Source organism: Helicoverpa armigera, chromosome 18 (assembly GCF_030705265.1).
Source record: "Helicoverpa armigera isolate CAAS_96S chromosome 18, ASM3070526v1, whole genome shotgun sequence".
NCBI lineage: Eukaryota > Metazoa > Arthropoda > Insecta > Lepidoptera > Noctuidae > Helicoverpa > Helicoverpa armigera.
The window spans coordinates 4,096,687-4,118,593 of record NC_087137.1 but is presented as its reverse complement, the minus strand read 5'-3'; the positions used below and the strand labels follow the sequence as shown (position 1 = coordinate 4,118,593).

At 37.6% G+C, this 21,907-nt stretch overlaps 3 protein-coding genes and 1 non-coding gene across 5 annotated transcripts; 1 reads left to right on the top strand and 3 right to left on the bottom strand.

Annotated features, from left to right (window-relative positions):
* Positions 1-12: 12 nt before the first annotated feature.
* Positions 13-7,567, bottom strand: LOC110375371 (chitin deacetylase 1). The gene is made up of 10 exons (XM_021333452.3): positions 7,421-7,567; positions 7,257-7,329; positions 4,600-4,772; positions 3,840-3,976; positions 3,521-3,646; positions 3,229-3,437; positions 3,020-3,139; positions 2,622-2,779; positions 841-1,085; positions 13-585 (listed from the first exon to the last, which is right to left on the bottom strand). Exons 1-10 carry the CDS (start codon positions 7,560-7,562, stop codon positions 307-309), a joined length of 1,662 nt encoding a protein of 553 aa, XP_021189127.3. The 5' UTR covers positions 7,563-7,567; the 3' UTR covers positions 13-306.
* A 557-nt stretch (positions 7,568-8,124) lies between these two features.
* Positions 8,125-8,196, bottom strand: Trnaq-cug (transfer RNA glutamine (anticodon CUG)). The gene has a single exon. It is a non-coding gene; the product is annotated as a tRNA-Gln (tRNA).
* A 717-nt stretch (positions 8,197-8,913) lies between these two features.
* Positions 8,914-13,401, top strand: LOC110375387 (chitinase domain-containing protein 1). The gene is made up of 6 exons (XM_021333466.3): positions 8,914-9,304; positions 9,438-9,618; positions 9,801-10,007; positions 11,602-11,763; positions 12,076-12,313; positions 13,149-13,401. Exons 1-6 carry the CDS (start codon positions 9,050-9,052, stop codon positions 13,288-13,290), a joined length of 1,185 nt encoding a protein of 394 aa, XP_021189141.1. The 5' UTR covers positions 8,914-9,049; the 3' UTR covers positions 13,291-13,401.
* LOC110375388 (epidermal retinol dehydrogenase 2) lies at positions 13,385-20,869 on the bottom strand. Of its 2 annotated transcripts, none has more exons than XM_021333467.3 (7): positions 20,734-20,869; positions 15,973-16,252; positions 15,501-15,616; positions 15,270-15,389; positions 14,815-14,976; positions 14,127-14,326; positions 13,385-13,664 (listed from the first exon to the last, which is right to left on the bottom strand). In XM_021333467.3, exons 1-7 carry the CDS (start codon positions 20,746-20,748, stop codon positions 13,562-13,564), a joined length of 996 nt encoding a protein of 331 aa, XP_021189142.3. In that variant the 5' UTR covers positions 20,749-20,869; the 3' UTR covers positions 13,385-13,561. The 2 variants fall into 2 exon arrangements, with proteins under 2 accessions (XP_021189142.3, XP_021189143.3); XM_021333468.3 differs by lacking the exon at positions 20,734-20,869 and adding an exon at positions 19,778-19,933.
* Between the last annotated feature and the right edge of the window lie 1,038 nt (positions 20,870-21,907).

Genomic DNA, 21,907 nt, shown 5'->3' with positions numbered 1-21,907 from the left:
GATCATTTCACTACACTACTTAATAAATTATTGCACAAATACACTTTATATTTCTGTCACATAAATAAATTGTAACTTAAAGATATCACTGTTGGATTAAGTATATTTGTGTTCTTATAGAGATAACGTTATCCACATTAGGAATGCTAGAGTCATAAAGCTTAATAATATAAGCTCAAAATTTCAGTATTTTTAATAAAAAAAACTTAAATAAATAACATTACTGAAAAGTCAGGTCCCCTCAAATAACTCTCAATTAAGCTGGTAACTGTAAAATTATGAATAAATTATTTATTTTGCAGAATATCAATCAAATCCAAATTCGTTTCTTATCCAGGGATAGCTCTTTGGACATTCAGTACATGTGATCATGTATTTGTCATGTTCCAACACTTTGGAAGATAGTTTGCATGTGTTAGGCTTAACACACGCGATTTCTGACTCTTCAAAGTGACGCTCCTTGCACTGCCAAGGCTGGAATTTCTTCAGCTGAATAGCAGGAGTGGGCCTTTTAATCCATTCAATCAGTTCCTTGTATGTTACGAAATACACGTCTGGTACTTTTAATAACTCACTCAAGAATTTCTGAAATAAAAAAATATAGATGAATGAGTATGCTAAGTATATAAAATTACAATTATTTCATTTATTTTGAGAAATTCAATAAATCAGTAAAATGGATGGGGTACTAAAAAATAATCGTAAAATCGGTTCATAAACGCCGAATTTATCAACAAACATTGAAAACTTTAGGATATGGGAAAATTGGAAAAACATCACGCATTTATTTTAACTATATGGATAGATACTAGATACACAGATATGTCCTTCCTTATTTACCTTGAATGCAAGTAAATATTCATTATTTTTGAACCACGTAGAGCTCAAATGAATTCCGTATGGTGCTCTGTTCTTCAGATAGTGTCGTTTGAAGTTGTTCACTAAAATGTTGTACACATCTTCACCAGTGAGGGTGGATGGGCAATATTCCAGTGTAGCACACGTATGGTCACCGTTCGAAAGAGGATTGATCACCATCTCCCATATTCCTGCGTAGCTTCGCGTTGGGCAGTACTGGTTGTTGCCTAGAAATATAAAGATGAAGGTTTTAATCGAATCGTCAAAACCAAGTGGCCATATGCTACAACAATGATACGAGTATCTGCAATTTCTTAAGATAGAGTAGATAAGAAATTATAAAGTAGGCTGTAGGTGAAATGGAAGCATTGCGCGTATAGTTATCGGCACGGATATTGAGCCCTGACCTTCACCTGCGCAGAAGCGATTTATTGGTTTATTGCCTTATGTGTACAGTGCGCAAAGCGATCCCCACTCTTCCGCCGAGAGCTCAATATCCGGGCCGGTAACTATAAAAATCAAGTTTACCTATCATTTTACTTAGGTGTAGATTGGTAACGCTCAAAACTTTCTTTTCTATTAACGCGTTCAACAAATGCCTATCGCCAATCTCGGTATTATCCGTAACATGATCATAATTATCATGTTCGTGTTCCCCACACCAATTATCGCCTGCCTATACAAACCACTACTTGATTCTTGTCAATATATCGACCCCGTAGCAAAAAACTTGCGTGAAGATATAGATCGTTCACATTGTAGCGGTTTGAATGTTCAGTCGTTTCCCTATAGATACTATTGTCATTTCTACAGTTAAAATAGTCTTGTTGGAATAATTAGTGCTGCAGTCATTAGACAGGGCACGATAGCATGACAGTCTCCATTCAATGGAAGCATTACCAACGAGTTTACTATTAAGGTGGCCATTGTGTACCTGCGTTTTAACAATCAATCAGATGAGAATGAATGCTACAGTGACAAGAAGAATGGAGAAACGGTCTAACAGAAATGAATGTCCGTCCAGCCATAGTAAAAGGTGTTATAAATGTTGCGGCTAGGTACCCGAAGTAATTGAAAGAGACTGTGCAGATAGGTGCGTTTTTAGTGACCACAAACCACAATGTTATGGGTTTGTCGGAATAGAGTAGTCATTTGCGACGGTCATATGTTTATATGAGCCTGTCTATTATTCCCTGCCTACTGCTAACTTGCCTAGTTGAGATGACTGAGCCGTGCCTAATAAAAATTTAAATATTATTAAAATGAACATCACTAGCGCTTAATTTGCTTGAAACGTGATTCCTAAAACAGCAATTCCGCATTCCACGTAGTTATGCGTACTGTCGCAAACAATAGCGCGCAGAACGCAATCTCTCCTCGTCTGGTGCGCGTGCGCGTCCGTCGTCATCGACAATCACAGCTCATAACATCTTACTTAACCACTCACACGCTCTAGTTACGAGGTGCTGAGATGAATGATCGTTAAATAGTGGGTTTTAAAAATGCAATTAGCACATACTAAACATCTTTATTCCACACATAAAGTAAACACCTTCTACCTTAGCGATGCAAAAGGCTTCCAACCGCTGCATTAATTGCAATTCTATGCCACGAGGCCCGTCACCAGTGGATGGTATCGATTGTCGATATACCCTATCTATATGTACGTATACTTAGATCTGAGAACACCAAGTTTAAATCTAGATCAGATATGGACTAGAAACATTTATCCTTAAGTCCTCTCGTCAGGTCGTGAATCTTACCAGTACATTGATGTGGCATCTTGTAGTCAAGCGTGTATGGCCAAAATGGAGGATCAGCCAGCGGGGCTACGACTGTAGCGTCGTATACGAAGCCAAACTCCTGCATCATCAGGAATTGTCGGTTCCAACCCACTGAAAGGAATGGCACCCTCATGCCCCTGTCAAATGTAAAAGTAAATACATATTGGTATGGTTATCGGTGATTTGTAACAACGAGGTAGTATAGTAATCGTTAACGAGGCAAGTAACACTGACGTGCAATTTATCCGTAACCGATAGACGTAATGATGTCTATGTTCGACATCTGATCTAGATCTTCTTGAAGCTCCTAACTTCTCTAATCTTTTCCTATATCAGGAAAAAAAATATGTTTACTGAACAGCTTTTTAGGCATGTACCTGAAATCCTCCATATGAACTCTGCTGAATCTGTTAATCATATTCGCTTCACCAACCATTTCGTCGAACCAGTCTTCAACGGTGGCATTCTTCGACCACCAATCTTCCGGACCGCGACGACTACAACATTTGGAACCGTCATTATATATTATTACATCATGGCCACATAGGTGTGCTAAAGATTTCTATTGACACTCGTTACGACTTACGTTATTGAGTTTACTGCAATCTCATGGCCGTCATTCCACAGCTTTTGTACGTGTCTGTAATTTGTATACGGATGTGAAACGAAGAATGTCGCTTTAATTGGACAACCGTTAGGGTTCTTTCGTTCTGGGGTAAATATGTGTTTCGTGTAAGCATCCCAATTTTCGTGGTTTACTGCGCCATCGAAGGTTAGTGTGATCATTTGCGGAGTCTGTGAATACAATAAACTACTTAATAATTGATAATGATGTAGGTAGATGATTTTATCTTTTCAAGAAAGATTTGGACTGTTACCTGACTGGGAACAAGGTTTCCGGGGATTACATTGCCTTGCTTCGAGCAAAAGCAATCCGGCAGGACGCACACTGTAGGGTCACATGGCTCCGCAGCATTAGGATCATAATTGACGTCGCACCAGCCCTAAACAGCATTACATAAATTGAGAGAAAACTAGAATTATGATTAATGACACGGCATTAACGCCATTGTGAAAGCATGAATTAAGGTGGCGATTAGAAAACGATTCAGCTTACGGTGGCAATTTGCAAGTCATAATGTAGCGAATACTTGTGAAATTAAGTTTGTTTCAGTTTAGATGTAGGCAGGTAATTACTTCATCTGATGCGTCCGTGCAGTCGATGGAACCGTCGCAGAAATATTCGGCGGGAATGCAGTCGCCGTTTGAACAGCCAATGTGTGTGTCATTGGCACAGTCGGCCATGTCTAGGAGTGGCTTCGGGATCCTAGTTTCTGAAATAAACAATCCCAAAAGGCAAATTGGCATAATTGTAAAAAAAAGGCTTAATTGTCATAATGTGTGTCTTTGATGGATACCACTACCTACTAGCACGCGTGGGTAAACGTACTCTGCCGTTATTTTTAGCGTTTTATAATAATGTCGTATTTCTTACATCACGACTAGGTACTAGCTATAGGTAATCCATAGCTGCATCTATCGAACACGGACACACGAACATTCTGCCTAGTTTAGACCTAAGAAAAGGCCAGCAGCGGGTTGAAGTAGGTACTTCTGAAAAGGTGAGTTGTTTGACCGGCATTCCTGGCTATTTCGCAATTACCTAAATGGACTATCTCTTCCCGCCTTGTGTTTAAATGCATAGCTATAAATCTAACCAGCCGCCATGTTCTCAAAGATAGGTAATGCTACGGGAGGCGCCAACAGCTAGGTACCTACTTATTTATTAGGTACCATTATTTTCCACATCAATTAATAGATATTTACGTAAGTATGTTTCTTTGTTGGGTTTCCATTTAAAAGGCTGATTTGATTGTTGTGGCGACATCTGGTGAAGATCTGGTGAGGAGCAGTTTATCAGGATGCAGAAAACTCAAGAATTTGATAATTTACTAACCCGTAGTGAGATCGCAATTGTGTACATTCTGTTGCATATCACACAGCTGCCTGTTGACGTCGAACATCAAGCCGGGCGAGCAATGGAACTCGAACACGTCGCCGTCCAAACAGAGGTAGTATTTAGCGCACTCATCTATTGTCCACATTTTGTCCTCAGCTCTATCTGGGTTCCTGAATAACATGGATAAGGATAACAAGTTACGAAAAACATCAAAATAAAATACTAACAAAGCACAGCGCATCATTCGATGTAAACAAATAAATAATTCATTTGGGCGTGTGTCATACAGATTTAATGCATAGCGAAAGTGAATTTCTCGAGACTCGAAGTAGGAAATGGTAATGCTGATACGAGCGTACGGGCCTGAGTCAAGGTTGCGGCGAAAGTCGCCCGGGGTCGTCGCCCGCGCAACGAAAATCGCGGAAAAATCATCCTTCTGTAATATTATGTCTGCACGCAGCGCACACGCGCTCATTATTGAGGTTTCATATTCCAAGTCTCGTTACGGAAGAAAGAGGAAGCAGTGCATATCATGCAATTTTCATTAGGAACTGATAAAAAGTTGAGTGTATCCGTTTCCCCGGTATAAATCGTCTAGTGTTACGATTTAATTACGTAGTAGAAAAATAGGTTAGTGAGAATTGGATCACAAGTGATCAAATAAGTAGTAGAAGTTTAGTTCATCAACCTTCTAATATGAATATTAGAATACTCATAGGTATTATATCTCTACATCAAATGTTTGGTTGCACTTGCGTTTCATTCGAGTGTTGAGACAACATAATTCCTGTCGGATACGATGAGGATACGGAAGAAATTTGGGGCAAAGTTAGTTTTTGTACGTTTATGAACGATGTATTCTATGTAGTACAACTGCTTTGATGATGATTGTTATGGAGATTTAGGAAACCTCGACAAATAAATGAATAGGATAGGAGTGTCTCAAAATGCAAGTGTGATCTTAAATATCAGCGTACCTACGATCTTAAATATTTTCTCTAGATACGCCTATAAAAAAATAGGTCAGCTTAATAATATGGGGATAAAAATCCTTTTTTAAAAAGCCTTTTGCCCTTTAAGCACTTACCTACTATCATCCTTCTTGGTTACGTCTGTAACAATCTTCATACACTAATCACAAAACATTGCTACATTGACATTACATTTCAACAGATCCGAAAATTCACAGCAATATTGTTATGCTTTTCTCTGCTTTTTAGATAGGTATGTCTGACAAAAATCTAAATAAAGAGGAAGGAAATACGCCCGAAGATGATACAGAAAATAAACCCCAAGGGACAAAAGCACAGGTTGGGGACAGTGGTGGGGTACAAATGGACGCCAATATGTGTAAAATGGATTGTGTTACATTGATGAAAAAACTTAGAATAAGGGCTGAAAACATCAAAACTGTGTCCAAGAGCAAAGTTAATGTGCTAACAGGAGATAAAACTAATGATGAGATTACAGAGGACAAGCCGGGTGGAAGTTCTGGTGGAAAACCACCGGACAAAGTTGTCAAAGTTCCTATCGATACCGTAGTGGTGTTTGGTTTGCATACAAGCAAAATCACTGACTTACAACTTATCTTAGCAATGATAGGGATTTTATTCGCCACAGCAGTGGTGTTCATATTTCTAAATGGCGTTGTTATGTCACTCGTCACCTATGGATGAATTTACCTTCCATTGTGACTTGATCATCATGTGTTCTCCGTTTGTCGACTTTCGTGGGAAGATTTTTTAATTGCTCTACTACTTAGATACGAATAGTAGTGAAGATGTATGAACACAAGTAAAAGTTCACCTTAGACGGTATCACATAACTTGGGAATATTTTTTTCTTTGCGATAGCTTTTACTTAGGTGTATGTATGTGAATGAGATTACACAATTTATTGCATTGTAAATCTTTAGTGTTTATTTCGTGTACAAAACCTGTTTTTACCAACAGGTGTTTAGAGACCTATAAAGAATAGCTTCGAATACATACAGAATTACGCAATTTTGTTCCCCACCCATAACATATCGAGCGAGATCTTTTTACATTTAGACTTTTGTGGCAACATTTCGAACCAAACTTTCGCTTTTAATTTTTCGCTTATGGTCACAAAGTTATAGGACCCATAACTTGACTACATAACAATAATATAAACAGGTTTGCTTATTTTACGACATTTAGATTAGAAGAACAAACAGAAATAAGGGCCGCTTCCATTAGTAGATATCGTCTTACAATTGTTAGCTAATTTTCCAAGAGCTTCTTGGTACGGTAGGCAAAAAAATCACAATTAACTAACTGAAAAGACAGTCCGGAGACTGTTAAATGGAATAAGTACTATTGCTTGTCTAGCTATGTATGAAGTCCCAGGTTGTATCTCATGAACTGTGTTATTTAGACTGTTTTCACAGGTAGGTACCTATTCTTTTGCCGCTACAGACAAACAAACTGGTGTCATCTACCCCGCGTTCGAGTTTTATAGTATGTACTTATATGTATAAACGAATATTTATTTCGTGGATTCTTTTTGTAGAATAGGATTTAGCTCAGCTTGGCTAGACTAGGTAAGAGTTAATGGAGTAGGCGCATTTGCATTCAGTAAATCAAAATATTTAAAAAAGCGATCGAAGTTTGAAATTCTAGCACAAAGCTTACCTGTAAAACCTTCCATTTTCAAGGCACTTAACATCCGTTAAACTTCTTTTGCTCCTATGTTTTCCATGCACTCCTGTAACATTACCATATTTTCAATAAAAACTTTTTTTTGATAAGATGACATTTGAGTAGATAGCGCACTGAACGGCAAACGTTAACTTTACCTAAGAACAAATAAGTAACGACGAAAGTTATGATTAGTCGTGAAAGCTGTGGCGTGAGTCGAGCCATGTTGTAAGCCCGGTGTCCGAGGAAGCACTGAGTCAGTGAGTTATCAACAACTGATACATCGTCACTCGAGAACATTGCTTACTTTCTTTTGTAGACGCAGAACTGAGCGTTGCAAAAAAGAAAGGAAAATAAAACAACTTTTTGTGGGTATGTCCGTCAAACATGTTTTTCTACTTTGTCTGTCCAAAATATGGACCAAAGCTCTTTATATTTTCATTACTTCTGTCTGGTGATATAAATAAAAAAAATCTTAGAAGTGTAAAAATCAATACGTGCTAGGTTTTGCTCCCGTACTGTGTATCACACACATGCATACCTACTGCATGCACATAGCATCCAGACCCGGAAAAATTATAGATGTTCCGTATGGGAATCGAACCTGTGAAACGGAGCACAGCAGCCGATACAACTAAGTCCGATTATCCCGAAAATAGCATACAGGAACTGACGCGACGTGAAAATGGGGTCATTTAACACTTAGCTTGGGTTATTAAACACTACCGTAATTATTTGAATACATTTTGACTCTGACTTGGTAGTTAGGTAAGTATTCGTAGTATTTCGATCTTCTCGTCGGTTACGGTTTTGAATTAGATATGTTAAAATACAGTTACAGCTAAAGCTCGAAAACAAAAATAGGTCCCACCGAGATTTGAACTCGGATCGTTGGATTCAGAGTCCAAAGTGCTAACCATTACACCATGGGACCGCCTGTTGGCAACTAGTTAACAAACAGTCGTAATGAATTAAAAAGATTTGTTATTTTAGAGGTATTAATTTTTTATTTTAGGAATTAGCTGCCTACGGGCAAGTTCTCCGTAACTTTGTGACTATTCAAAAACATATTTGAGAAACTTTGTATTCCTGGTTGGTTTCACGTAGAGCATCTTGTGGAGATTGTGACACTGTGAATTTTGGCTGATGGGTCGTGCTTTGAAGTCAATAGTCAGGCTTTATTATTGCGAACAAGTCAAATTCATTCTCCTTGACTGTTCGTCAGCATGATTAAATTATCTGTGGATAAGACCACGTCTTTGTTATTTTATCTGTGGGCTGTTGTCATGAGTAGGGATGCGAACATTTGTAAGTTAAATCACATAATTGTGCAATTATCGATACCTATATTGAACAGATTTTAACCCATTGTCGTGCCTTCGCATCCCCCAAAAGTACAAGAGCGCATGCCGTTCATATTTGTACGTACAAGTGCGTCGTACAAGTTTATATGCTTTTGTTGACATACTTTGTCAGGTGACAAAGTATGTCAACTTAATTAATGCGCGTAAATTCGCTTTTTCGCAAGGAGATTTGTGCTCATGGCGGATCCAGCTGGTTAAATGCTCTAAGGTAATTAGTGACGTGCCTACAAGTAAGTTTTTTTGTTTCGGAACTCTATGCGTTGTCAGCAGAGACGTCAAAAAGAAAAAATCGATAACAACATTCAATGGTATTTGACAACTCTAAACTTCAGCCGGCGAATGTATTGTTGTGAAAAGTGGTAAATTACAATTTCCTCTGAATTATATGTTAAAATTACTTCAACCGTGATCTAAATAGGAAAAATGAGATGTATTAAAACAGTATTGCAGATAATATTTCTTTTAAATGTCTGTCTGGCTACATTATCGCCACCCTCTGATAAGAAGGGACAAAAGGGAGTAAAACCGCAGGAAGGTGCTAGGAAGAATAATGTTTTAGATCGCAAATTAGTGAATGAAACGCCTTTAGTGAAAGATATAATAAAATATCATGCCACCTATCACCAGGACGTAAATTCGCGCAACTTCAGGAACACTGTTTTGGGTTACGTTACTCCCGTAAGTATATCAATCCCTAAGACGACCCACTGACCGAAGTTACTTCAGTGTGTGGTATATTCTTTGAGTTATATTATGTCATATGCTTATTTAGTAATATATAATAAACAACAGCATTGCTACTATTTTACAGTGGAATAACAAAGGCTATGATGTCGCCAAGACTTGGGCTCCCAAGTTCAACTATGTGTCTCCAGTTTGGCTGCAAATCAGGCGTCAGTCGCCCAACATTTACATCATATCGGGCCTTCATGATGTTGACCATGCCTGGATGAAGTCTGTCAAACAGAAAGGCTTGACTACTAATTTAAAATGTGTGTATAATTTTATTGTATTGATATTTCTTCACGTAATTTTTAAACATGGCTAAAATTGTTCTCTCTCTACTTTTCTTTGTCATACTATTTGTCCTTTTGTTGCTTTTCATGCCAGACTTAAAAACTGCTACCAAATCAAAGCGGTTTCACTATTCATTATTTTTCTTTTTATATTCCAGTATTGCCAAGAATACTCTTTGAAAATTGGCAGCCATCGGATCTGAAAGCGTTCTTCATGGAGCCCTCATCTCTCACAGAGCAGAAAGCTCTTATCGATGAGGTGAAAAAAGCCTGCAAGCAGTGGAAGTTTGACGGCGTGGTTCTGGAAGTACTGTCACAGATTGGGAAATATGTTGATAAGTCTGTCAAGTTTATACAACAGTTTGGTAAGGGGTACTAATTTTTTACTGTTATACTGGACTCTTAAGGATCACTTGGTGCAATATTGCTGACTTTGTCTTATTCAAGTTCTATCTACACATTATAAATGAATTAATAGAGAAATATTGTCTACACCTAGAAATATATAAAACACTAGCTTCTGCCCGCGACTTCGTACGCGGATCCTGTCCCTTATGCCAGCGACTACGGGGTCAGCAAAATCAAAGATCTGAATAGTCTGATATTGAATTTTAAGGGACCGAAGAGAAACGTTCTATATACTTAATTTTTGTACTTTAACAGCAAAAGCACAGCAGATTAAACAAAACGCTGAGAACTGAACCGCAATAGACGTGACCATAGGGATAAAAGTAGTGCTTCTAATTAGTCCGCATTTGTGTGTGGCAAAAATATTACACAAGTATTATTACGTAAAAAAACATTAAATAGATGACAAAGTCGTGGTGACTTAGTGGAAGTCATGGTGGTTTAGTGGGTAGAGAACCAATCTCTCAAGTATGAGCTGAAGGGTGAGGATCCTCGGTGGACTTTAAACGCAGATTACGCGCTCCCTGTGCTTACCATGAGGCACCTACCCTCCGAGCAGGGCTACTAATCCTGCTCTAGCGACTCCACTCTGGACGGCCAAGCCAAACCAGAGGCGTGAGACCTACCCCCGTCATGGTTCTAGCTGGGCTCCTGGAGTTCCACATCAGGTGTAGGTGTGGTTCAATTTTTATAAGTCAACAGAGAGTGCTTATCAGATTGAACAACTTTTTCTAAAACGTCATACCTCTATATGCTATAGTCTAGCTGGGCCCCTGGAGTTCCACATCAGGTGTTTTAGATCTTCAATTTGTGTAAGTCAATAGAAAGTGCTTATCAAATTGAACAACTTTTGCTAAAACGTCATACCTGTATATGGTATAGAGAAGCTGGGCTCTTGGGGTTCCACATCAGGTGTTCCAGATCTTAAAATTTATTATCTCAGCTGAAAATGCTCATCACATGAAACAATTTTTGCCATGGCACCATTTTTGTATCTCTTATAGTTTTGTTGGTCTGTTGGAGTTCTGCATCAGGTCTTCAAGTTTCGAAGATAAATTATAGCCTATATGTTGACCAGGCTTAATACTGATACAACAAAGAAAAAATCATTGAAATCCGTTCAGTAGTTCGGAAGATTAGCGTGTACAAATCTAAGAAGATGTATACAAACTTTCATCCCCTATTTTATCCCCTTAGGGATGGAATTTATCAAAATCCTTTCTTAAGAGTTGCCTACGCCATAGTAGCTTTATGCATGCAAAGTCTCAGTCCGATCGGTTTAAAATTGACAAAGTTTCATGCAAACTTTCATCCCCTATTTTATCCCCTTGGGGGTAGAATTGATCAAAATCCTTTCTTAGCGGATGCCTACGTCATAACATCTACCTGCATGCCAAATTTCAGCCCGATCCGTCCAGTGGTTTCAGCTGTGCGTTGATAGATCACTATGTCAGTCAGTCAGTCAGTCACCTTTGAGTTTTATATATTTAGATTATAGAATTTTGCTTTTGTTTATGTTATGTTTTCTTGAAATATTTCTTTTTATTTCAGGTTTAGAGATGAGTGAAGAGGATCTTAGTCTAATTCTAGTCTACCCACCCTACCGAGGGTATCCTGCCGATGAGTTCTTCATACAGGCTTTTAATGATATCTATCCCTATGTGGAAGCTGTGTCTGTTATGACTTATGATTTCTCAACTCCTCAGAAGCCAGGCAAGTTATAGTAATCCTAAAAACTTTTGGAAGTAACTCAAGAATCTCAGGTTAACATATTTATGGGAGAATGTTTGCATCATGCTAAGTACTACTAGCATAATTTGAGCTCTTTATAATGTATACCTACTTATGTATAAGTGCATGAGTCGAGGGTAATTGTTGAGAAAAGAGTAAATGGATTAATTATGATCTTATCAAAGTTCTATTTACAGAATTTTTCAGGCTCCAACTAATGTAAAAATAATTTCTTGGTGATCATTTTTTACAAATACAATCATTGCTTTAAAGCCCTTTATTCCTTATTTTCAGGTCCTAATGCACCACTGTATTGGGTAAGGCTGTGCATAGAAAAACTCATAGACAATGATGAGAATCCATCAAAGAGGTCCAAGATCTTAATTGGACTGAACTTTTATGGTAACTCATATACTGCCAATGGTGGCGGGCCCATTGTTGGCACAGAATACATAGAGTTGCTGAAAAATGCTAAGAGTAACCAAGCATTGTCCTACAATAATAATACAGCGGAGAATTATGTGGAGATCAGGTAAATATTAAGTGTCAAACCACTTCTTTATGGTAGTTTTAGATTGTATAAAAGCTTTGTATTCAAGTAAGACTACTTATTACTGACATTTGATGTGAGAGGCGTAAATATAGTCCAATGTGGTTTTCTGTCCAACATTATGACCTATAGTGCAGCAGTCTGGCACAGTGCGAATATTTGTCAATTTACCAATTTCTATACACATTAGTGCATTTATTTAACTTTCAACATATTGTTTATATTTTTAAATATTAGATTATAAAAATAAAATAAAAAAACATTTAAAAATATAAAAAATAGATGGCCACCGATATCGGGCACAGGGTCCAAGGTACCGGTGGTTAGGGTCCCAGAGACAGAAACCTCCTCACAATACGCGCCGTATCAAGGAGTACTGCCTTCTGAATCAATCCCTTGATCCAGCCGCCCAGCGAAAGCCTCCTGAGGTGTTGGTCGAGGCTCTTGGCTATTAGACCATTGGCCGTAATGACAATCGGCACAATAACAGCCGTGTCGACATCCCACATGGCGACAACCTCGTGCGCTAAGTCAAGATATTTTATTTCTATACACATTTATCGTTACCGTTTTCACATTATCAGAAACTCAGTTTGAGTACCCTTCAATTTCAAATAGTAAAATTGAAACTCGCTGTGATTAGTCACTTTTTTATAGCTGCGTATTATCGATCACCAGTTGCTGATTGCTAACGATTGCCTTAGCTCAGTTACTTTTTTACGAGTGTGAGGTGGCCAATTCGCTCTCCTTATGTGCATTTCATATAATGTTAAAAAATTTAAAGTACCTGTTTATAAGTTTTTTGTTCTTCTTTTAGGACATCACAGGGTACAAAGAAGATATTCTATCCCACGTTATACTCGATACAGAAGCGTCTGGAGATGGCGCGGGAGTACGGCACTGGGATAGCCATCTGGGAACTGGGGCAAGGCCTCGATTACTTCTACGATCTCTTCTGATTGTGTGTCATACCATCTAAGTCTACCAATACACAATTTATGTTTGTGATATTCGTGAATCATTGTTTTTTTAAATGAAAAAAAAACAATAAAATATTTATATGTTTAAAACTTTCTTTATTACTAAAAACCTTATCTTAAATACTACTGAACGCAAATCCAGTCTTATAAATTAATCTCAACTATACAGTCCTCTCTATCGACAAGGGAGCGACAAAAGTAAGTAGTAAGCGTTATTTACAGAGTAAATTGAGCAACTACAAGTACAGTTCTAGCTGGATACGGCTTTAGGCTTTCCCTTGAATTCCATCATAGACTGTGGCCCCTTCATGACTCGGTGCATCAGGTCCCAGCACATTTTCGCGGGGAGTAGGCTGAAATAATAGAACACAGTTCCATGAGAAAATGTTTCATAAGTCCTAATAGTAAGTAGGTTCATATATACATACATTTTGTTATACATACAATAGGTACGGTAGACCGCACGTCAGTGGTAACTGTCATGCACCTTAACTCAATAGTAATAAGTACGATTTTCCTATAAAACTGTTACCACTGACCTGAAGTTGACTGTACATAGATGTTTTATTTGACGAAAATGAGTGAGCTACACTTGTACGGGCACATTTGTATGACTCGGTGATTCGGCTGTCACGGCGCTCCTGAGCTTACGCGTATAAAGACAATGTGCATGTATAATCATTTACAAGTATGGCGAACCCGTTTTCTTGAGAGATGAGATTAAAAAAAACAGCATAATTCGCCCTTTTTCTACTCCGAATATAAAATACCTATATAAAAATCCCATACCTTACCCTATAATATTTTATACTAACCACTTAAGAGGCAGAAGGTATCGCACAGATCCTGGCATCACGCAGTTCACCTCGTTCTTCCTGATGGAGTCGATCATGGTTTCTGCCACGTAGTCGGGCTCCAGCATAGGCATGAGCCGCGGGGTGACGCCGTCGAACATGCCAGTGTTTATGTAGTACGGGCACACTAGTGTCGCATGGATCGTGTTGTGGCCGTGAGCCTGGGGAAATAAAATGTGGAATCAGGATATGGAAAACAAAGTTGGCCTTGAATTTGATGCTGATGATAGTGGACAAATCCCAGTATTTGTCACATTACTTTTGCAAATGGAGATGTCAATTAATTTTCTGTGTGCATTCAATCAAACCTTAGATAGTAGCTGTAATAGTTTTCGTATCATACAACAAACAAGTAATATTTCCTCATGGGATAACTAGACAGAATGTCTTGATAGACACGTACTGTTGGGCTAAGTGTAGGTATACATTGTAGTCTTTGCTGTTGGGTGCCAAAAATATGTGACGCAGTGTCGGGCGCAAAAAGACGACAAAAAGAAAGAGGCCCTATTGTTACATTGAGATGAGTTTCATCATCATCATCATCATCAGCCTATCGCAGTGGCGTGCATTTGGAGAGGCCTATGTCCAGCAGTGGACTGCGATAGGCTGAGATGAGTTAACCTTATGAAATCTTACGAAAAAAACATACCCTCAACTCAGTGAACAGGCTCTCGTGGAAGCCGACGGTCGCGAACTTGGTGGCGCTGTAGTCTGTGCAGCGGTAGGTGCCCAGCAGGCCGGCTACTGAGCCCACCGTCACGATGTGCCCCTTGCCAGAGCTGATCATGTCGGGGAGGAAGGCTTTCACCGTCTGGAATGTAGGTATAACACTGCTACGTTAATAACTCCTCAGTATCATCATAATATGACAGATATTTCAGCTAAATCACGGTACACGCAATGTATCTACGTGTCTATTGTACAAAAATGGTACACCCGTCGTGACACTTCGTATCATTATTAAGTAAAAAAAAGGTAATCTACGACTAGCGACTTTTTTACGAGTTTCTAAGAATCCAGGTAACTACTACTTCGACTACTAGACTTCAATCAAAAATACTCGTAGCAGTCGTAGCTGGTAGAATAATTAAGTAAAATAATTACCCAATAGTGTGATAGTATGTTGACTTTGTATGTGGTTTCTATGGCTGAGTCAGACAAATCCAGCAATGTCTCTCCGAACACTGTGCCTGCATTGTTGATCAGTACATCTACTTTGCCAACCTGCAATCAAATAAGCGAAAAATGTATCAGAAAATGACAGACATGACATAATATATACTATAAAATTACATTATGTTAAAATTGAAAATAAAAACACTGATGAATAGTTACCTCTTTCTTAACTTTTTCGGCGGCGGCGTAGACGGCGCTACGATCAGCTAGGTCTACGACGTAGCTCGCGATTTCGTAGCCTTCGTCGATAACCGCCGCGCACGTCTTTTGCAAACCTGCGAATTTTAATTCAATATTTTTAATTGATTTATACCTTTATTGTGTTTACGACCAGTTAAGTAATATCAGAATAAAGTCTACTAGTTTCGTCTGCCTGTAATAAAATTAGTGAAAGTGCTCAGGTAATACTTTACTCAACTATCATGAATGACTCGTGTGTAACATTTTTAAGCCACCTTGTTTAATAAATAACAGCATTTCGACTCAGTTGATATCCTACCCAATGGATTTACCAAACCAATAATCGTAAAGTAAACCCAATCACCGGGCTACACCTTACACGAAACGAGTCTAAGGTTGTCAGCCGACCTACCGTACCTTAAAAGGAGGCTAAATTGCCTAGCGAACTAACCTTCTTTGCTTATGTCCCAAACGACGACCTTGGCGCCAAGCCTGGCCAACTTTATGGCCAATTGGCGACCAACACCGCCGCCACCGCCTGTGACTAACACCACGTCACCTCTGAGGCTCTTCATAGGTCTTATAGCGTTGGGAACGAGGGTCCAAAACATGGATTCCATTATATAGTAGCAGGATAACACGAGGAATAGAACTGTGTCCTTGGCGATATCGAAAACGCTCGCCATTTGTGACGGAGAGTTGATCTTCGTTCCCTCCAACATTTTGAGGTCCTGTAACAAGATAAGTAAGAGTTGTGAGAACACTATGATACGACAAACCTTTTGAATTGACGTCGGAATTATTCGAAAGATGAAAGAGAGAATGGAGAAGGAACATGAACCTTTTGAAAACACCTGATCAGTGAGAGGCTCATTTAAATTTACTTCACCCATCTATCTCACAAACTCACAATTTAGCGAGATGTTTCTGTATCTCTCTAGGACCTACAGGTGCTGCTTTATTACCATAATACCGACCTAAAGATCGAAGCCCCGTCCTGCTACTGATATACGACAACATAGTAACATTCACTCGCCCTTGATTCTAATCTAGGGTTTAAATTACCGAGTACCTACATAGACGACAGTCATTTGCAGTCCGAGTCGAGGCTATGATCTTTTTTACCCGACTGTCAAGATGGGTTATGTTTAGCTATATTAATTGCATACCTACCTATGCATTTTTGCTGACTTGTATTTTCATTTCATTGGGACGAAATACCGAATCAATTTGAACAACTACTTGGGTGGTAACGACGGATGTAGCTTTGTGCAATAATGTCTATTAGCACTCACGGGGCCAAATTTGAAGCTATTTATATTCATTGCAAAGGTATTGTAGTCCCTGATGATTGGCTATTGTGTTGCAATAAATACATTTAAATAAAATCGGTAAAGTATTTCAATATTATCCTGTTCAATATTTATTAGTATTCAGCTAGCCTATATGCTCATATAGCCCATCCCTCGCGAGATACATTATATTATATTAATTAAATTACCTAAGCAAGATTGTTATTCTGATCGAGTTCAGACTTCTAGTTGCAATATAGCAATTTACTTTGTGATATTTAGATTCGATTGGATGCTCTTGCGGTTAATCGTACTGATCTTGTTGCATTTACCTAGATATACGTGATAAGAAATTTTAAGGTAAAGTTGTAATTGCAGTAGATTTATGCATTTAAATACTATGTATTCTATCGTAAAACTAGTAAAATGTAATGTAGGTATACGACCGTAAAATGTTTCTAAGAATAAGAAGTCGCATAACTTTCTGCATGAAGAGGCTTGCAACTTACTACAATCTTATATCTCAGCTATTATTATAATGGCTCAAAGAACGCACGCCACAGCAGACGGATAATTTCTTTAAAGTTTCGCAAAGCTAATTCCCCGTCATTACAGTGAGCGGATAGAGGTAGGTACTGCTTCTTTTGCGGTTTGTGCGCCGGCGCAGCGCTGCAGTGCTTCGAGTAATTGACAGATTTCTATAACACCCGTTGGGGACGATGGCTGTCATTGGGGACATGCGTAATGAGCTTTATCGTCGTTTGTGCAATGGTTTATTGTGTTGGATACACTTTATAGGGCCTCATTAGCATTTAGGCACAACAGCAAAGTACCTATTTATGCAGCCAAGAGCAACGTTTAAAACTGGTTACGTTCATCGACCTTCTGAAAATCGGAGCTTAAAATAGATTAGAGAATTACATTGCACTTAAAAATACATTTTACAATTTGTTAAGGCCATCTCAATTACTTCATAGGATTTATGAGTGGCTACCTATTGCAGTTCTCCTGGGGTCAAGGGAGAGTACATAAACTTTAAAAAGTTTCCACTCGAGCGTTGTGAAGAGTCAAGACTGTTGTATGTAAGGAGTGATGCCATTATGATGGTGCAACATAAGTTGCGCGTCTAAATATCAATGTTGCACGTCAAAACGAATGGAATAAAGATAGATTTTTAAGTTGAAAAAAAAGTTAACTGGTACTAACACACGGCACGTAACGTTAACGTAAAGCATAAAAGGCAAAGTAGCTGTAGAATCCAAATATTGGATTGGTTTCACTCAATTAAATTTTTATTTGCTCGTAGAAATGTGTGCTCGTAAAATCGACCATCCAAAACAAGTTTTGGGGTAAACATGCTAGCCGCTTGAAAGAAGTTGAGTTTTAATGTTTTTGTTTCTCTAGTTTACTTCACTTTGTGGATTCCTTTATTGCAATAAAGTCCCTAGATAATTGTAAAGCTTATTAGGCCGTGAATGATCTTGGCAAGCGAGAAGTGGTTTGCTACGCGGATTGAATAACAACCTGATACCATGTTTTATTAATGTAAAAGATCTAGGTTGGCTGTTTGGTGGGTACTTAGGTTGTTAGTAGTACCTAAAACAATTCCGATGTCGGATATAGTAATAAAGAACTTATATCAATACCAAAACTAAAAAAGTATCCCGTTTAAGTAATTAATTTGTAAATACTTGTAGTATTTTTTTTGTAGGCAGGTAGATAAGCTGATCTAGTATTTTTTTTAATAGGAAGTTAGTGATCAAAAGAAAGCTTTTTGAATGAGCTTTGACTGATTGAAAGTTCCGTTTGAGTTCGAAAGTAGGTTCTCCGATGAATCAGAAATCAATTAGAGACCTAACTTAAAATTACGATGAAGACTTAAAGCTTTGATAAAGGTCAGATTTTTTGTATACTATAAAAAATCTGACCTTTATCAAATAAACAAATAAGAACTAGGTGCGTTGAGAAAGTAGATACTTAGATTTAAGAAAGTTGTTTCGCTAACACATTGCTAAGTTTATTTATTAATATTGGTATGAAGCACGCTACAGACTTTCTGTTTGTTCATATAGAGATATGTTTAGCTACAGCTATTTCAATATGTTATATTTTATGCTTGAAAGATCTTAGTGGGCAACATGTTGTTGTTTATTCTTAATTAAGTTGGAGTTTCAGTTTAGTATTTTCTAAAAGGAGGCCTGCTAGGTACTCACTGTGTATAAGTGTAATGTAATGTAGCTTAGATTAAGTAGCAGTTAAATAATACACATAAAATATGATATATTTAAAAAAAAAAACAAATAACTACCGCTGTTAAAAACAACTCTTAGGTATTTATTTATGACAAAAATGCTGAATCGTTTTAGTAAACTTATTAGTGTTAAAAACAACATTATTTCCGCATGAATTCTACCACTATCGTTTGTAAGTGACATTAAATACTAGAACACCTTACGATTATGGTGTTGTCTAGTGCTGTAACTAGGTACCTCGAGCCATCAAGTTTCTGTTTACATCTTTTTGTCGATATCGAGATGTTTGTATTAACGTTGAGCGATACCTAATTACTCTAGGGATATTAGCGGCACTGGATTTCTAGACATTAGCATAGAAGACTGTTAAACGATTTCTTTGATAAATATTTAGTCCATCATTGTAATGCGAATATGAATTTTGTTTAAGTATTTTTTAATTTTGTCAGTATAAATATTTAGAGGGAATTTGGTATGGGCCCGAGGGATTAATAAATTAAAGGGGACTTTTTATCCAGGGGCGTAAAGTAGGTCCTAATTGATTATTAATTTTTATAGCTTATTCTTTTATTCAAAACGTATTAGTTGCTTTACTTTATTTCGGTCCACTCTACATCAATAAATATTAGGTACATACGATAGTTAACTCAAGCAAAAATAATGCACAAACAATTTACTCACAATAAAAACAAAAATAAATAAAACACCATACCTTTTTAATATAAAATCCACAGAATCTACAAAACACAATTTAAAATGCGAACACAAAATTCCCGCGCTGCGTGCGTGGATGCGCGTGCGCCGGCCGACCACTGACTGCGCTGCTCTACTCTGCGGCTTTCTCCGATAACGGTAAATCCACCGCTTTTCCTAACCGTGTGACGATCAAATAAGTGCATACAAGCATTTCTAGGTTACTTATGGTCAACATTGAGAGTCAAGGCACAACACAGTTTTAGGTAATAGGTAATCGTCGCACATTTTTCTAATTTTGAAATTACATAATGGGTATTTCCATGTCTAGTGTTGTACTTACACGTTTGTTAATGATATGTAAATAATGTGCGACTATTTTGTGAAAGTTTACATCTTAGAAGAAAGCGTTGACCGATAGAGTCGAAGGGTTTGTCGGTCAAGGCCTTGGAACTCATCTTTTTATCTTATGTACATTTGAAAAAAAAATACTAACAAAAAAGGTGCAAAAATTGCATGTACATAGGTATGCAAAGTTTTTGATAGAAGGAAAGATTCAAGTAGATAAAAATATGGAAGTTGGAAATCATTCAAAGGATATATGTTGACTGTTGGATATTATCGAACAAAATTCGTAATTATCGTAATTGCGGATAATTAATTATTACTTTAATCATCATCATCCTTTGCCCTTCAATGTTCACTTCAGACTGATTAGAAAGAAGACTTCTTGCCTACTATTTTATTTCCTCTTATTACTAATTAAAATTAACTCTTAAAAATGTGTAAGACGTCTTTGAGCTGTGTAACCACCACCATTATTAATTTAGACGAAAAGAGGAAGAGCACACAGTTCACACATTATAAACTTGAGATTCTTAAAAATAGAATCGGAATTATTTTTAGTTCTGTTTACAGTCATAGTAACAAAAAAAATCTTCAGAATAAAAATACACATAAACAGGAAGCACTTACGCGGTTCTTCGCCATTTGTGTCAATAAACCACAGAAACACGTTAAAAGAATGTGTGTCAAGTTTCACTCTCGATAGACGATGTACACTGGTGCCAATCGATAGACTATTAACACAGGCACTGTGTACCAAAGTGCCCACTAGATTGCGATCTATGTGTCTTCAATACTAATAGCATTCGTCCCCGAGAATCGAACAATGGATTAAGGGAATTTGTTAGATGGACGAGTCGATACAAAATGGTTTATGGCTACGCAAAAATTGCACTATTATGATAATAATGATAGGAGATTTATTAGTAATTTCTTAATGAACCCTCAATGACATGAAACTCTAATTAGTTGATAAGCTTCATTTCTCCATTAAAGGATAATTTTTCAAATTAGATCATTTATCTTACAATGGAAATATAAGTACCTAACAAAAATGAATTGAAATCAAATTAACTAAGTACTGAAAACATAATCATTTCAATGACCAGCCAGTCTGATTTAAACATAGTTTTTCTGAGTTACCTTTTGTACGGAGTGGACAGCAAACACCGAAGCAGTGCATTTGTATTCAGGAACAGTAGAATTCTCATTATCTGAGGCCGCACGCGCCACTATAATGCCTTCAAACTGTGCGGCTTGTATCTTGATCGCCACTATCAAGCACTCATATGTACCTAGGTGTAAGTAAGTATATAAAGACAATAAAATTTACACCACAACATTTGTGGTTTTCATTCAAAGGTTTGCAGAATTTTGTGTTAGTCATTCTGGTTTATGATCCAGACAATCGTATGCGCTTGCAACATAATAAAAAAATAAAATGTAGGAACTCGTACCGTTCCCCTTAAATTCGAGACAAAGGGGTTTTCTGACTTCTATTATTTTAATTTTTTTTCTTAAAGAATAATTTCTAAGAAACTCAGTAACTTGAAATAGCCTTTCAAAAAGCAACTACAAAGAGTTACCTTCATGCCACAAATTACATGGGAAAACATAAGTATTAGCCACGGTAATTTTGTCACAGTCAGCACACTGTTATGCAAACTAGCTAACAATTGCACACCACTTCATTATGAAAAGAACAAACGCTTAGACGAAACTCGCTGAAATATGGTGACCTAAATATATTTACTTGTGAGTCTAAAAATCACCTTCGTACACCTATTTCCAGTGAATGGCTGAC

Bases quoted from the DNA above. Each gene is read 5' to 3' on its own strand.
- LOC110375387 (XM_021333466.3), top strand. From the start codon at position 9,050: ATGAGATGTATTAAAACAGTATTGCAGATAATATTTCTTTTAAATGTC. The intron at 9,305-9,437 runs GTAAGTATATCA...ACTATTTTACAG, and splicing joins TTTTGGGTTACGTTACTCCC to TGGAATAACAAAGGCTATGA. The intron at 10,008-11,601 runs GTAAGGGGTACT...TTTTTATTTCAG, and splicing joins CAAGTTTATACAACAGTTTG to GTTTAGAGATGAGTGAAGAG.
- LOC110375388 (XM_021333467.3), bottom strand. The intron at 15,617-15,972 runs GTTAGTTCGCTA...TAAAATTCGCAG, and splicing joins TTGGGACATAAGCAAAGAAG to GTTTGCAAAAGACGTGCGCG. The intron at 14,977-15,269 runs GTAATTATTTTA...CCTACATTCCAG, and splicing joins ACATACTATCACACTATTGG to ACGGTGAAAGCCTTCCTCCC.
- LOC110375371 (XM_021333452.3), bottom strand. From the start codon at position 7,562: ATGTTCTCGAGTGACGATGTATCAGTTGTTGATAACTCACTGACTCAG. The intron at 3,438-3,520 runs GTAACAGTCCAA...TTGTATTCACAG, and splicing joins GAAACCTTGTTCCCAGTCAG to ACTCCGCAAATGATCACACT. The intron at 2,780-3,019 runs GTACATGCCTAA...TACATTTGACAG, and splicing joins GTTCATATGGAGGATTTCAG to GGGCATGAGGGTGCCATTCC.